The sequence below is a fragment of the Pseudochaenichthys georgianus genome, chromosome 16, assembly GCF_902827115.2.
Source record: "Pseudochaenichthys georgianus chromosome 16, fPseGeo1.2, whole genome shotgun sequence".
NCBI classification, from domain to species: Eukaryota; Metazoa; Chordata; class Actinopteri; order Perciformes; family Channichthyidae; genus Pseudochaenichthys; species Pseudochaenichthys georgianus.
Genome location: NC_047518.2, coordinates 29572950 through 29589476, shown reverse-complemented (window position 1 = coordinate 29589476; position 16527 = coordinate 29572950). Strand labels below are relative to the sequence as shown.

At 40.9% G+C, this 16527-nt stretch overlaps 2 protein-coding genes across 2 annotated transcripts; both read right to left on the bottom strand.

Annotated features, from left to right (window-relative positions):
* Positions 1–414: 414 nt before the first annotated feature.
* On the bottom strand, positions 415–12035 carry sphk2 (sphingosine kinase 2). The gene is made up of 8 exons (XM_034102330.2): positions 11686–12035; positions 8141–9710; positions 6155–6304; positions 5807–5901; positions 5533–5648; positions 5126–5329; positions 2924–4508; positions 415–2371 (listed from the first exon to the last, which is right to left on the bottom strand). The coding sequence occupies exons 2-8, from the start codon at positions 8601–8603 to the stop codon at positions 2309–2311; spliced, it is 2676 nt and encodes an 891-aa protein (XP_033958221.1). The 5' UTR covers positions 8604–9710; positions 11686–12035; the 3' UTR covers positions 415–2308.
* Positions 12036–12129: 94 nt separating this feature from the next.
* Positions 12130–16463, bottom strand: rpl18 (ribosomal protein L18). Its single transcript, XM_034102213.2, has 7 exons — positions 16397–16463; positions 15653–15739; positions 15383–15490; positions 14549–14647; positions 14277–14400; positions 13344–13413; positions 12130–12266 (listed from the first exon to the last, which is right to left on the bottom strand). The coding sequence occupies exons 1-7, from the start codon at positions 16397–16399 to the stop codon at positions 12191–12193; spliced, it is 567 nt and encodes a 188-aa protein (XP_033958104.2). The 5' UTR covers positions 16400–16463; the 3' UTR covers positions 12130–12190.
* Positions 16464–16527: the final 64 nt, after the last annotated feature.

The window sequence follows — 16527 nt, the reverse complement described above, 5'->3', positions numbered from 1 at the left end:
AAAATCACATATAACTAATAACTGTACATTGTGTATGTGCATATTTCATTTATTAATAATTACAATTTCATTACAGGCAGTCCACTACAGACATCTTAACAGCATTATAAATGTAGGGGTTACACCATAGGTTGTACCCGACATTGTCCTATCAAATGTGCCTCACTGCGCTATGGCCATAGACAAAACATGGTTCAGGTATGTGAGCTAGATTACTTAGCATTGAGAGCTAACTTTTTGGTATAAAACGTAATGAAAGTGAAAGTATTTTGTTCTATTTGGTACTGTTACAAGCCTTAACCCAAAGTGTGTATTTACACGATGAAGCTGTGTGAGGGCAGAGTAGTTGTGGTAGTCAAGTTGAATTGTGCATTCTGAAGAAAAATAATAATAAAAGAAGAAGAAAAATAAATGCCTGGTGAGCAAAGAGTTTTACTCCATTTTCAGCAGTCAGGTTCAAACAGTTCATGATCAGCAGCCAGCATTTACAGATTTATTTTACAAAGGCATTAATTTGTCCAGGCATGACCAGGACAGACAGTATGTAGACGATGACCCAAGCAGGCGGCACATTGTACTGATTGATACACTGCAGTGCACATGGTTTTATTAATCCTTTTTCCTGATCAAGAATATCAGCAGGGTTTAATATTGCATTTAAGAAAAATAATTTATAAAAAACGACAATTCCTATTATGGGCTCCAGTATCTGCGGTTTGGTTTCACCGAGGAGCCAATAACCATCTGAAACATGTTCTCAAGATACGTTCCATTCAAAACCAAATCCATCATTCAACGGATTAGTTCTGCTGCCGGGTGATTCTTCAAGGGAAAGTTGTTTTGTGTCCATTTTAATGTATCTCTTGATCATAAATCTGCTGGATTTTAGTGTCGGGTCCTTGTTTGTCTCTACGAAAGGACTTTTAAATGAATGATGATTCTGTAATGAGTATGTCCTACCGTTCAAAAACTGTTCAAATCGAGACAATAAATATATCAGGCTAGGACTGCAATGCGAACAATTTATTATAGTATCTTGACTCGGCTAATACAAGTGCATCCATTTTCTAGAACAAAGCATTGTGTCAAATTCTGCGAAACTCTGAAGATGTATCTAAACATTACAAAGCATTATAGTGTTGTGATTTTCTGTGCTCCTTCAACTCCAGTTATTGTGCAAATTAAATGCACTACTTGCTATTTAACAGAGACAAGTAATGTCCTCTAAACTTCCAATTACTCAGAGATAGTGATATATGCGAGAGATCAGTGTGATTCTGAAACCTTTCTTTAAAATGCAGTCTAAAACCACTGAAGCTTGCTACGGTTCAATATGTTGTAAATTGTGATAACATTAACATCATAATCGTGCATCCACTGGGGAAAAAAAAAACAGACAGATTATTTTTCAAATGTCAGTAATGGTCGCCGCTCAACGGCTCCTCTGCTCATACTAATGAACTAACCCTGAAAAGCTTGATGGCACTGCTCTACATTGAGTCACTTGCATTGACAGCATTAAAGTGTACATTTCTCCACATTTTCTCCACTGATGCTTAAAGCAGTTGGTGTAGTGTGCTCAAAGAGAACAGCAGTTTGGTGGGTCTACCAGTATGTCTGAGTATATAAGCGTAGCTTGGCTTTGATGTAGTGGACGGACACTATGCTAGGTGGACAGACATTAAGAATATTTGTGTTTCTTTTATAACACAGAGCAATAAGGGCAAAGGTAAAACTGTACTGTCCAGTGTCAGATAAGGCATTCCTTTCATGGACGGAAGATTTATACTTTGACATTTAGTCGGAAAGATAAGAAGGTTGGGGACAATTTTATTGGGATGTTGGCCCAAGTGAATCTCAGTGTATTTGTTGTAGCATGTTAAAGAACACATTTCTCTTAATTTGATCTTTCTACCTCATTAAAAGGCAAAATTCAGGTAGTGCTTCTCTGCATGCATACCACTACGTATACATCCAACACATGCACTATCTGCACTCAAAACACCCAAAACATTCGATTGTTCTTCCCTCTTACTATCCCAGGCTGTGCAGTTTCCACGCTGAGCGTAATCCAACAGCTGTGCAATGAGGCGCATTTTCAAATGTGCTATTAATCCCTGCAGTCATGCTCCATTGATGCGTGGCTCGGTGGGTTATCCCTTCATTAAACCCCAGGAAAGCAGTTTCTGCAATCCATGCTATTTTAAGTCTCTCAGATGCTTGCCCTCTTTCAGAGTATAGATGACAAACAGAGATTACATAATTCAGTAGAGTGTTGTGTCCATCAATCTGCTTAACCAATCCCTGATTAGAATCTGGTCATCTTTACTCCAGAGTCACCAACGATGAGACGAGCCAAGGCGGGATGAACCTGTGAAATATACAAAAGGTACATTATAACTAATGACACGTTTCACTTGAACAAATTAACATAAATTGACAGCATTAATAAAAGCATAAAGTACATCTGCAAAACAACAACAAATCTCCCAAGAAATTAGGAGAAAAGTAATTGTTTGAATAATTAAGGAAATTATGATTAAAAGCTTAAATAAAACTGATTTGCTAAATTCTGCCTGGTGTTAATCATCATAGCTAAAAACAAATTACAAATTAAATAGAGTTATTGATTTACTGACCACTATCACTGGCAAAGTCCTATAAGGAATATTACAGTTACATGCAAATGATGTATGGGTGGATCTAAAGCAGAGGTTTCCAGTGAATGGAAGTGATACACAAATCATTAGTTAGTTATCAAAAGAAGGTAGTAGTTTAAATGTGTGTGATTAAGTTAAAAACATAGTTTTGAGATACAATCGTTTTAGGGATTTTGACTGTTTCTCGCTCTTTCCCAGACACTAATAAATGCTTTTTGGGCAGATTCATATCCCATAAACTACAGTCAGTAAGTGTTGCTAACCTGCGCTTGAAGAGGCCCATAGGGCACCAGTTCTCCGTCCACAGTGAGGGTCCCTCGTGTGGACAGAGGCTGCAGCCTGAAGGCATTGCAGGTGATGTGGCTCACATAGGGCGAGCTCACAGAGTGATGGGTTCCTCTTTCCATGGCGAAGAACAGTCTCAAGAGAGTGGCTCTGGAGATCCCCGCCCGCACAAAGGTCAGGTGGATCAGCCCATCGTCAAACTTGGCCTGGGGTGCAGCATGAAGATCAGCCCCGAGGTGGGACTGATAAAGGGCCAGGACCAGGACAAAGTCCCCGTCAATAGTGACCCAGTCTCTGGTGGGAAGGGGTTGATCGAGGGGGGGTAACAACTCATCTCTGGGGGCATTTAAAGGCAGTGAGAATAAAGGACGGTTCTTCTGAGGTCCTGCTGGCTCGGCAATGTCAAAGTTAAAAGTTGAGGAGGGTGTGCGTAGCGAGGGGGAGGGCGAGGTGGAGTTTGGTGTGTTAGGACGGGGGACGAGGTAGGATGAAGAGTGGGGGGAGGCACATGAAGGGGAAGATGGGGGTGTAGGAGAAAGAGACAGGGAGAGGGAGGGAAGTTTCGGGGGGAGAGAGTTTGAGTGGGAGTGCTGGAGGAGAGAGAGGGGCCTCGGCCGGGAGGCGTTCTGGTTTTGGTCCAGGGTCTTGGGCTTGTAAGAGAAGGGAGAGTGACGGAAGGGAGAGGACGAGATGGTGAGAGATCGCTCTCGACCAACGTCCAGTTGGAAGGGCTCTTTCTGGTAGTAGGATCCGTTCAGGTCCACGTCCTCCACCCCGAAGGACGAGCCGGAGTCTGCGTCCGCCTCCTGGCTGAGCGGCTGGTTGAACAGGGCGTGGGCGATCTGGCTGGAAGGGGCTGAGTTCTTCCTCAGGGCCTTCCTGGCATCCTGAAGACCCTCTGGGTAAGGGAGACAACCCTCTGGCTCTCCGTCTGCCACTCGCCCCATGTCCACCCCACAGCCCACTCTCTCCCCCTCTGCAGAACCACCACTGCCTTCCCCATCCTTCCCCCTCTCCTCCACCTCCATCTCGCTGGAGTCTTGCTCTACCCTCCCCTCGTCTTCCCTTTCGTCCTTGATCCCCTCCAACCTCTCCCCCCTTCCCATATTGCAGTCTTCCCTTTCAATTGATTCTGAACTCTCGGAACATGTCCCTGACCTCCCTTCTTCTGCCTCCATCTCCCCCTCTCTCTCTCTCTCTCTGTCCTCTGCCAGGCTGCTTGCCCTCACCACGCCAGATCCCCCTCCCCTAGCCCTCTCCCTTCTTCTCTCCCTCTCTTTCTGCCTCTCCTCCTTCTCCCTCTCTACCTCGTCCCTCCGTAGGCTCCTCTGTTCGCTGATGCCCATGTCGGAGCAGGTGCGATGGATGGGCGTTCGACAGAATTCATCCAGGCCTTCTGTGATACTGCGGGAGAGGGGTCTCCTTGGGGGAGGAGGTGTGGTGTCGGGTGAGACGGGGTTGATAGAGGGAGGCAGGTAGGAGAGACGACCCTTGTAGGATCGAAGAGACGCAATGCGCACCAGGGTGCCCAGGGTGAAGCGAGCCGAGCCCAGGCCACGATATCTGGAACAAGAACATGTGTCAAATAAATCTTACATGTGTAACCAACTACTTCTGCTAGATGGACAGCATTAGCACCGTGTGCACCAAATTAAAAGGAAAGCCTGGAAAGTTTAAAAAGACATGTCTCGAGACATTGAAGATGTTCTTCTTTTATATTTCAATAAGGATTAAATCTAACAATATGACTCACATTTATAGTTTTCACTTTTTTTTTCAATAGTTTTTTTCATCCCAATCTTTCAACTAAATCACACAATGGTTTCTTTTATGCCTTCTCTGCAACTGACTTGTTTGATGTTTTTCTTTTAATATCATGCACTATTTTTATCCCTTTTTCTTTAAATAGGGACATACTCCGAAGAAATTATTGGTTGGGTGAAAAAGGGGGTGAGGAGTAGGTAGAGGGAGAGTGTTGTGCTTGATCTAGCATCTACAGTATGTGATGATATTTGTGTACATTTGTTTAGCCCAAGGGCTGTTGTGTTACCAAACCAGCAAAGATAATGTTGAAATAAGTACATCTTTCTTTTGGACAAAAGGTGTTATCACAAAAGTCAAATTTCAGGATTAAGAAAGCCAACAGCTGAAGTCCTTACAGTTGAATCAGTCACACCCACCTCTCACTCTCAATGTCCACATCAGACACAAAGCCCCAGGCCACAGAAAGGAAAGAGAACAGTCTCCTGGGTGCTGCAGGACGACTGTTGACAGAGGGAGGAGGGCTTGTCGTCACGGAGATCACGTCCATGGGTCGGACTCCGCCTCGACAGAGCAAAAAGCAGCAGTTCAAAAGGAGGGGCTCCCGAAGGCACATGTCATACCTGAGGGAGATTCAAAGAAGAAGAAAAACACCCAGTTCAGTAAGCTCAGGAGAGAACTGTACAGACAAACAGGCAATACAAAGTCCTATATTCTGTTATTCAGAGATATCTAGGGCTGGATAACGAAGTCATGACAAAGACAACATTGTCCTCTTGAGTTTAAAGATAAGACAAAACAACATGTGAGTTTTGAACATGCTCACCCTGCGTGGTGGTTGATGGAGCCAGCCAGGGCATTCCCAGAGCCGCAGGGGAGAATGCCGACAGGTGTTTTTATTGCTTGTTCCCAGTCAGGACGCTCCATCAGCCCATTGATTACCTGCAAGAACACAACACAGAGATTTCAGAAAATCATATCAGTGGACCCAGTTTAAGATACATACATGTGGTCTGAATCACACAGTTATATATTTGCTTCTTGTAAATACCCCAGTATTCAATCATATTTAACCCCCCATAACAAAAAGCATTACACACCTCATGCAGCAGGCCGTCTCCAGAGATGATGATGATGCCATCCCACTCTGGGAGCGATATCTCTCTGATAAGCTCTCTGGCATGGTTCTGACGCTCTGAGACAGATATATATTAAGTTAAACCTGGTTAAAAATCAATGTTTTATACATATGTCCATACTTATAATGCTGATATAATCACAGATCCCATTTTCAGCAATATTATTCTTATATATTGTAGTATATTCTCTTTAAAAAGGTAGTTCTTAATTATATTCTAGAAATGAAGCAACTATAACGTAACCTAATTTCCACCTGGCGATCAATAATGTTATTCTGCGACGTGTATGTAAAAGCATTGGCATATTACCTGTCTGTATGAGGTTGTAGCTGATGTTGGCCTCTCTGATCATTGGCAGGATGTGTGTCTGACACCACTGCATGGCCTGGCCTCTCCCACTGAAGGGATTGACCAATAACAGTAGTCGCCTGGGACGAGGTAGCAGACTTCTTGAAAATTCTGTATGAAAGAGAGCATGAATTAGTCAAAACTCACACCGGTTTTTTTCCAGAATAAAGAAGGGAACTAAAGGTTATCTGCATTTTAGAAACAAGCTAACAGGGAGCTGTCATCACAAACGGTTGCCCAACCCTGGATCCTGAGTGCATTCAACCATTTAGCTTCATTTGACCTCACACTGCATAATGGGTCACTTGAGAGCGCGTCTGTTAATCATTTAAATTCACTTACATGCTTATATAATAATAATAATAAAACAACATGGGATTTGTATAGCGCTTTTCCTAATGCTTCATTACTCTTTTATCAGCCCAGGTGTAAAGCTCATCTTCTCTAGCTATCTCTGAAAATCTATCAACGATTTAGTATGGTGCGGACGGATGCCAGCGGGGAAAGAGATGACATGACTGCACTCAGATAATCCTGGATGACCCAACAAACAACACAGAACATATCACCCGAGCTAACCACAGCTATAATGTCCATACGCATAAAAACTCACAGACATAAGGCAGGCTATGAGGAACAGAAACTAGTGGTGTAACAGAAGGCTGGCAACACTGGGAAGAATGGGGTGAACTGCAACGGAGTAGGAAATGGGGCAGGAGCAGACAACAAGCAAGAGACAGTGTTGTGATAGGTACATACAAAACAAGTGATGGAGATGAAGGAGAATTAGGGTTAAAGATTACGTCTAAAATAGAGGAAGGAGACAGGAAGTGATGGGAAACGTGACGCCTACGGTTGGAAAAAAGATAAAAACACACACATTAAAGTAAACACTGAGCGGTGCCTTGCTATCTGTTAGATTATTAAGGCTGGGGGATACAGGGCTTGGGAAGCGGTGGCATGCTGCAGCAGCCCCACCCTCTTTGTCTCTCATTTGACACTGAATGATACCAGCCGTGTGTGCAGGACAGATAAGGGTACACAAACAAAGTGATATTACATAAATGTGAGATGTGGCTGAAACAAACAAACAATGGAAATCCAAACTAAATAATAAATCTCACAGCCTCTTACCCTGCATTAGTGTTAATCTCTCTTAGTGTTTTGCTACATAACCCCTAAAATGCTGAACTTCTCTTGGTACCATTTGTGTCGTCTACTCAGTAGTCTTGGGTCATTGTGACAATAAGCTATATTTAGCATGCATTTACAAAGGAGGCATAAATCATGGTGGCATGAGGCAACATTGTGTTTCCATTTAGTAAACACAATGACTTCAACACTCTTTCAAAGAGACACACATTATGGCCAGCCATCACTCTATCAAGTACAGTTAACTAACCATGAACTCAAATATATAGCTTTCAAAACTGCAGCAAGAACACATACATACAATTGACGTTATTGTGCTATTAATCACCACCAGTATGGTCCTGTAACACAGGGTTTGTACCTTTTTAGGAGACAACTAAAGAACTTCTCAAGCTCTTTCAATGTATTTAAACTCAAACTTTGCAGACTGACTCTAATCATATCTAAATGGTTAGCATCAATGCAGTTGCATACAACATTAAGTTTACATACTGACTTTATACCCAATGTCTATTGTCACCGATACAAATCTAAATCAATAGATTGTCACTTATTTATTTGAACAGAAGTTCATTTGAGTTTTTTTAATTGTATGTTTTGGTCTGCTCCTTGTCTTGTGAGGCACCAGGGGACAACAAACACATATGACAACACAATTGTTTCATTTCAGTGATTGTGTAGATGAAGCACCCGATCATTTTGAAAATAAAGACGTTTTCAAGGATTAACTTAAATTCGAGCATTTTCCTAACCTTTAAAACATTAACAGTTAAAACTAGTGAGAGGCACACTCACCGGTGTCAGCAGTGACGGTCACGTCTCGGAGTAAACACTGCACAGCAGCCGACCACCTCTCAGCCTCAGACCTGCTTTCTGCCAGGTAGGCCCTCACCTGCCTGCGTCGAGAAACCCCTTTCCGCCGTTTTCCTGGTGGGTACCAGTACAGCACGAGGAGGGGCGGCGCAGGGGCCCGGGGGCAGCTGCACCCCACCAGCTCTGATAAAGGCAGCAGGAGACGGGCCTCCTTCCCTGGCCGTGGTGACAGCCGCTGGATATGTATGTGGGTGTGGGTTAGGGTCAAGGCATAGTTGGAGGCCGGAGACGGAGTAGGGGAGGCAGCGGGGGACAGTCCGCCCGGACCACCAGGGCTGTTGGGGCAGCTGTTGTTGTTGCTGTTGCTGCCTGAACCCCAGCTAGCAAACTGGCTGTGAAGCAGGGCTTCTGCCGTGGAAGGTGAAGACGGTTCTGGAGATCGCATCCTCACTGCTAAAGCGGACAAAATGTGAGCTTAAGGGCTGGATTTTCTACAGTTAGATGCTTGAAGAGTTGTCAGTCTGAGAAATTTATCCCTGAAATCTCCTCAAAATCATTCTTCCTTTTCAATGTTGGGATTCAAGAGTCTCTTAGTTTCTGGTCTGTCGGTCCATTTCAGAAGTATGTCTTCATTTCAAAAGAAAAAAATATTTCCAGTTTAAAGGATCTTCTGTTCAGAGTATGTATCCAGTGAAGATGGGAACAGCTTAAGATCAGTCTTTGTGTCACAGTTAAAAAGCTCTCATGTCTTCGTCCCACAGTTTGATCTGAAGAGCCGTCAGCCTACACAATTTACTGCCAGTGGAAAACGAGGGAGCAAATCTCAAACATATTTAGAGAACACAGAACTTACAAAATTATATTTTCCACTACAAGATCAGTCATTTACACAGAAGTGTTCATCACAAAGATTGCATAAGTAAAAAAAAAAGTTTACATCACAACTTGAAGCCGCCAATGCGATAACAATATAAGGCAACTGAGCAGCTCCTTGACTTTACAAATAAATCTTCAAATAATTACACAAATGGATAAAACTAAAACTCTTGGTTGCATTGAAAAAGTGATTCACTAAGTATGAATAAGACAAACAAACACACCTTGTTTGAACAAGGAGGCTACAAAATGAAATTACTGCACAAGTAAATAATTCTGTGTAGAGGATGTTGCATGATAATTACTGGCCCACGTGTAATTAATGCCACAAAGATATGATAAGTGCTGGCTTTTTCAAGACCTTTGATACCTCTATTGCTGTCTTTAATCTCAGAGATATGGGAGGCAGACAAGAGGAGTAAATAGGCCAGTCCCCAAGACAGTAGTAGTGTGATACATTTAAGTTTCATCCAAACAAATGCACCTTCATTATCTGTTCTCCACGAGAACAGAGTCACCAGATAAGACAAATGGAGACTAAACAACGAAAACAAACACAAAAAAACAGAGACAAAACAAAAGACAAACAAGGAGACAGCTTCAGGTGTGTCCTTAATTTATGTCATGTTAATGTCCTTGAGTCATTCCTCACGTTCCCTCCCAAAAATCTTTGTTCCTGTATTACACAGAGGAGGAGAAAAAGACATAGGTCAATTGTAGAAGTGGACAAACAATAGCAGAACTTTAAAGTATGGGTGTCTCACCTACACATATTTAAGATCAGATGGTAAGATTTTGATATTAAACTAGAACAAAACGTAATACATTTAATGTCTGTAATTCAATGGGATTCTACTGTACAAAGGTGAATATTTCAGAAATTTAGTAGAACAAGTACATGATAAGAGAAGGAGATTACAGGTTACAGGATGAAGCAATACAAGGCCCATCATGCCCCTTGACCCCAAAAGGGTCTGAGAATACAATGACTAACAGTCACACATCCTCAACAGCCTTGCTGAGACACCACATTATTTAGCATGAAAAGTACAATGAGACTGACCACGTCTGGTTGCTATTTTATTTCTTAAAATAAAAGGGCTTTTGTGCAACAGGATTTGGGGAAACGGTGTCTCGACTCTTTCACAATTGAATCTAAGATTTAGATTTAGCAATTTGCTGACCTACATGGGTTTTAGAGATTTTGCATCAGCAAGCAACAATCTCAAATTGTTCCCAAACAACTAATAAAGTTCACTACAAACTGCACTTCTGTATTCTGTGACTCACTTAAGTTACATAGTTTCTGAAAAGTATTATGGTAGAATTATTATTGAGTAGTTCATTATTATCATGAGTGTTATGTACAGGTATATAGATGGCAGTAATGTCAAAGCTCCAAGTCAGCAGGGTCCAGTTAATTAGACTGAAGAGCGTCAAAGTACAATTACTGGACTATCACAGATGGTGAACCCTACATTAATAAACTGGTTACATCGTTCTTTCAAATGTTATAACAGTCCGAAAACATTATGCAAGCAGAGGTGCAGACAGAATCAATACTTGGCTGATGTCCTGTCTTGATAAAACTCACACAAAAGCACCTCACTGATGCCCATTGTTGCACCTTATGTCCTTGAAATGCAGGGCGGGACACCCAGAAATAATATCAGCAGGCTAATTTTGTCCCCCACACAATGAGGCTGTTGTTGAGTGACATCTGGGTATTTTGGGCAAATTTCAAGTTAGCTTTTTACTTTGAACTCAAGAGTATACTCAGTGTACTTAAACACTGACTTAACAGCGACGTTAAGAGCATGTCTAATAGATCACTACAACTACTGCAACACTCAGCTGCACACATTTTAACCAGGAGCAGAAAGAGAGCACACAGTTAGATTTTATTATTTGTTTTATTCCGGTTTTGGTATGGGTTCTTTGTCATCACAAAGCAATGCTAGTCTGGTTATTACCTGGGAAGGGGGAGATTCAGTAAAGCACTTTGAGTGACTTTTGTGAATGAAAAGTGCTTTATAAATAAAGTTTGATTAGATGAAAAAGTAAAAAAAGCAAACCGTTAAACTTTACCGATTACATCCACCCAATGTTAGCTGTTAGCATGCTGAACAACTGAACTCTGGCTGTAGTTCAACAGTTACAGCAAAACTACACCCAATAGCCACTTCCATAACAGTGACAGCCTTTGAAATAACCACAAATGGGCAAAACGGCGTAAAAATTTACAAATCCTGACGTTAAATCAAAGGGATAGCCACGGCTTGCTAATGTTGTGACTACAGTAGCTACTGTAAACTGCTAACTGCCAAGCGCAACACAGCGGTGTCAGTTAGCAGCTTTTAGCCTAAGTTAAAGCTAACTTAAGACACCATTTCAGCTTTATTCCCTTGAAAATTACCAGTCATCCCCATGGGTGTACGGAAAAGCCCCCATTTGATAGTTCAAGTCCGATATGTTGATTGATGAGGAGGTAGCCAAGTTAACGCAGGTAACAACGTTAAGCTAACTGTCGGTTTAAACTCACTCCATGGAGCCGGACATTCCTAACTTTTAAACACTTATATTTGTGCTACCTTCGGCTTAGAAAGAACAATAATAATGTAACATATCAAAGGGAAAACAGCCAAAATTACCTCATCTTGTCTCCCCCTCACGACGACAGATAGTCACTGAATGCTGTAGCTCGGTGCAGGAAGTGTCTGGAGACGCAGGAGCAGCAGCAGCTTTGAGCGGCGGAGAGGAAGTCCAATGGCGATAAGGAAAACATTGCAACACCCACCGACATTCTCCAATCATTTACAGGACAACACTTCCTGGACAACTCATTTTCCCCTTGCAGTCATAATCAATACTGATCAAAACATTCCTGACGTCAGATTTACGTGAAAACCTCTGACTATAAAAGGAAATAATACGGTTCTGAGGGACGGAAACAAGTTATAAATGCGAGACGTTTTATCTTCATCCTGGTCCTCTGCCGTTGTGTTGTTGAACGTTTCATTTTATCATTAACGTCAGTGTGTGATATATTTATTTGCCAGGCTGTGCAGGTTGTCCAATAAAAAACACAAGACATATTCATTTCGTACAGTCGACCGTTTATTTTGTATCAGATTGCATGGAAAACAAAGACACAGACTAGTTCTTGTAGCCACACCTGGCTCTGCGACCACGAGCCTTCTCGAACTTCCTGCCCTTGGAGCGGATGTAGGGTCTGGAGGAAAATAAATAAATCAAGTTTAGTATGTATTCATTAAACATGTTTATAGAGAAATATAACAAATTGGCTATAATTAAGTCTAAATTCTACTGCATTAACTTTTCACTTGGAACAACACATTGAAAAACATTATGCCTTGTATGAATTATTTTCCTTGGTACCCATTTTATTTACTGCGCACCAGTCAGAAATACTTTTTGTCTATGTAAAATAATAATAATAATAACACATTACATTTATAAAGCACTTTTCCTGGTGCTCAAAGCACTTACAAACAAGTAAAAATGAGGGCCTTTCACAGCCTTCTTTTAGCAAGTCCACAAAGGAGAACTAAAATATTTTTGCGGTGTTGCCATCAGAGGATGGCAATTACAATAGTTTGGTTCCATAACGAATACGTTTAAAAAGAAAAAGGAAAATGTTACTGCTCATAATGATTAATTTGAGCAACAGTTTATTTAAGTTTGGCCAGGCGCTTATAATAACCTTCAAAGTGCATTTAGTTTGTTTTAAAATACTATAAAAAGTTGTTTTTTTTAATCTCACTATCTGTTAAAGGATTTAAGAGTCATCAATAAACACAGTTTTGCCTCGAGTGCTAATTGCTACTCCGTTTTACTAGGCAACGATTGAAACTCTTTTTATACTAAGGAGGCATTGAGTTTCTTGTGATTTTTTTTGTGTACATTAGTTTGGTTACTACCTATAATGTGTAATGTACTTTGTGTATAGTGACAATAAAAGGCTTTAACTTTAAAATATAATCCACTACTACAAATGATATATACAACAACATTGACCAGAATATCAGACAACTAGTGAAACTATGGCAGGATGACGACAGATAGACAACCCCCAACAGAGTGTGTTACTGAAGAAGTCAGCTGAAGAGTCAGACAACAAAAGCTGAATACGTTAACCCCACTTTCCAGAGTGCAATTTCCATGAGAATACAATAGTAAACTGGTATCAGACTATTTTAAATACTAGTGTATAACAATTATTTGTTTATACACCCAAACTTGAACATTTAGTTCTGTTTTTCTGTGTTCACATGAACTGTATACATACTTGGTGTGGGCATGAGGAGTTCCAGGGGCTTTTCCGAAATGCCTGTATACCTCTCTGCCTTTACGGGGTCCTGAAGAAAAAGACAGCGGTTTAGGATTTAAAGCAAATACAGCATTCAAAAAAGATCATTACTAAAAAGTATTTCCACACCGCCATTCATAACTGTAATTCTTAACACTTTCACCTCCTAATAGAGATTATAATATTACAAAATAGTTTCTGTTGCACATAAGCCGATTAAAAATGTGCAATTCCATTTGCCGCATTATTGCTTTCCTATTTTATTTGTGATAAATGGCATTTTTAGCAATCTAGCCTCACTTCTTTGTGGTCAGCATTATGAATGCCATATAGACGTCCAAAGAGATTTAATCTAATGTGAGCAATTCTACGGCTGAATATTTCTAGATTGTTGGTTAGCAAGGAAAACACTTGACAAGAAAATAGTCTGATAACACAAAACATGTCTCATCTCCAAAAGATGAATATAAAGATTGATTAATTCCCAACTAATGCACCACATTATTTTTTTCATAGATATAACATTGTCACCCAATGCTGGCAGTTTCAAATGTGTCAATACTTAACACCTTATGCCTAAACAGAGGTCATACAGAAGATGATAAGATATGAGGGTCTCTTTAGTCTGACAAAATGACCACAAAAACAAATAAACAAAACCCATTATTATGTTTAAGCGGTGATTAATTTCGCCCATCAGTAAATATAGATAAAAGCCTGCTTTCCTCATTGATGGAGAGTTCTTATCATAATAGCATCACCACACTTCTGTTAAAAGTGTTTACCCAATGTAACTAAATCATGCCTAACTACAGTAGATATGTGAACTAAAGGCAGCAATGGGAGATTTACTGCTTACAACCTCTTCTCCAATTGCATCATGGTTATTATGAATTCAATATGTTTATTTACCTGACAGCAGCACTGTGCCCTGTCCTTTGGGAGAAGCCAAAGCCAGCTGGTCAAAGGTCATCACCTGACCGCCTGCCTTCAGGATCCTGCGGCGGGCGCCATCGGTCACCCTCAGAGCGCAGATCTGTGGCAGGAGAAACAGGACAATCTCAGAGATTTTCACAGGTAACATCACAGCATTAAGGCAAGATGCTTATTGCACTACTTGATGTTTTTAAAGAGAAAACTACAATGTAAGGGTTGAAGTCTGCCATTCTAAAAAGAGGGGTTACCTTGAGCTTGGGGATATCCTGAATCCTGACATCATCAGTGACTGATCCCACAACGACAGCGATTCTGTTCTCGCGGCCAGGCATCTTCATCTTACGGATCTAGATTCAATAGAAGAAATGTCAGATATTTAGCACACACACAATCATGTATGAACAACAGGTCTTATACACTTTCAACTTTAGGACATCTAATCTGGGCAATATCATGAAAGCAGTTATTGGCTGCATTACATGAATGACATCGCGTGAACAATTTCTTTCAAGTTGACCACCACTTCTTAACATTCCCGTATCAAGTGTTGAGGCAAAAATAAAAGCCATATATTTATTAACACTGACTTAAGTTTTACCCAAAGGTGTTAACAAAATCCATTTTCACACAGAATTCAGAGCCATTGGAAAGCAGAACAGACCGCAAGAAAACAAGTTGTCCAAATCCAAATGTACCAAAACTTCACCTCACAATAAGAGTGATAGCACTACTACCGGTACTTGAAGTGTATTTATTAAAGTGTACCCAGCACTGCCTTTCAGCTGAAATACAACAAATTGCTTTAAACAAATTACAGGAAATAATTTCACATTATTGGATAGAGAGGTGAACTGAATACAAAAAAGGTACCAATGTAAAAAAAGGAATCATTGAGTAATAACACATGTACCCATTTCCTAACCACATGTTATCCCCAAAAATATATATAAAAGATATCCCTGAGTGTTGTTTGATATGTTTATCGTACAAGTTGACATTGTGATGATGATTAAAATGTTACAGTCTACAACTAATGACAGGATTCATTGGTGATTAGACAGGTTGAAAGACGACAGACTGACCAGGCGGGAGATGGAGATCGGGGGCCTGTTGGTCCTGCTCATGAAAAGCCTCCTCAGGATGACCTTGTTGAAAGGAGCATTACAGCGACGGGCAAGGAACCTGTACAACTGTAAGAAGACAACAGGATAGTTAGAGATCATGAAAGATCAGACTACAGCAGTTAAGATTTACAGAATACCTACACAGAATTTACAGTGCCAACCAAGATGGAAATAAATACATGTGGTGTTTTTGAAATGAGTCAATCACAACGTGTAAAAGTATATTACCTTGACCAAGAGCCTCAGGTAGATATCCTGGCTCTTAGGCTCCTTCCTGTGTACCTTACGGTCCTTGTTGTGTCTGATGTCAACTCCCTAGAAAAGTCAACAGAAACACATTAATAGAATATCAAAGAGTAATGCATTAACAAGCAGATCAGGGTGTTTTAGTTCATTATGTAACGGATATGGGGAAACTATAGCATCTATAGCAGTCTCCATTGCTAAACTTGCATTGCACTTCTATGACTGCCATTAAAACACCATGTTATACTATGAGCACAACTTGTACACAAAAACAGTCACTTTCATATTGTTAAATGAAGCAGAAAAACACCTAATGTTATTGCAGGCCGTTTCACACGTTGACACTACACAGCTAAATGCTAACACGATAGCCAGTGTAAACAACTCAACACTTTAAATTGTGGCTTAATTTTACATTTGGTAACACACGATAACGTTGGTGATCTAGAAATGTATAGCTGAAGACAATACTTTGCATTATGAAGCACTTTTAGAGCCCGTTTTTGACCAGTCAATGCGTGGACCGGCTGCCTGAACATCGGCACCAAACGGGTAAGCTAATATCGTTTACATAGTCAAATATCACGAAATCTTGGCAAGACTGTAACGTTCATTATGTTTACAACAAGTACAGCCTGTCGTAACAAACATGAGATGTTTTAATTCATAGGATGATCGTAGATAGTCAAGCTTTTGTATTTTTCATTTTCTACTAGCAGTACCTACCATCTTGGGCTCAGGGCGAAAAGGGAAAAGGAAGAGCCGAGGTCTCGCGATAAACACTGGGCTGAAATCTCGGGTGTCTGATTGGTTACAGAGGACGGGCTTTTTATGACAGCGCCTCTAGTGGTGCAGAG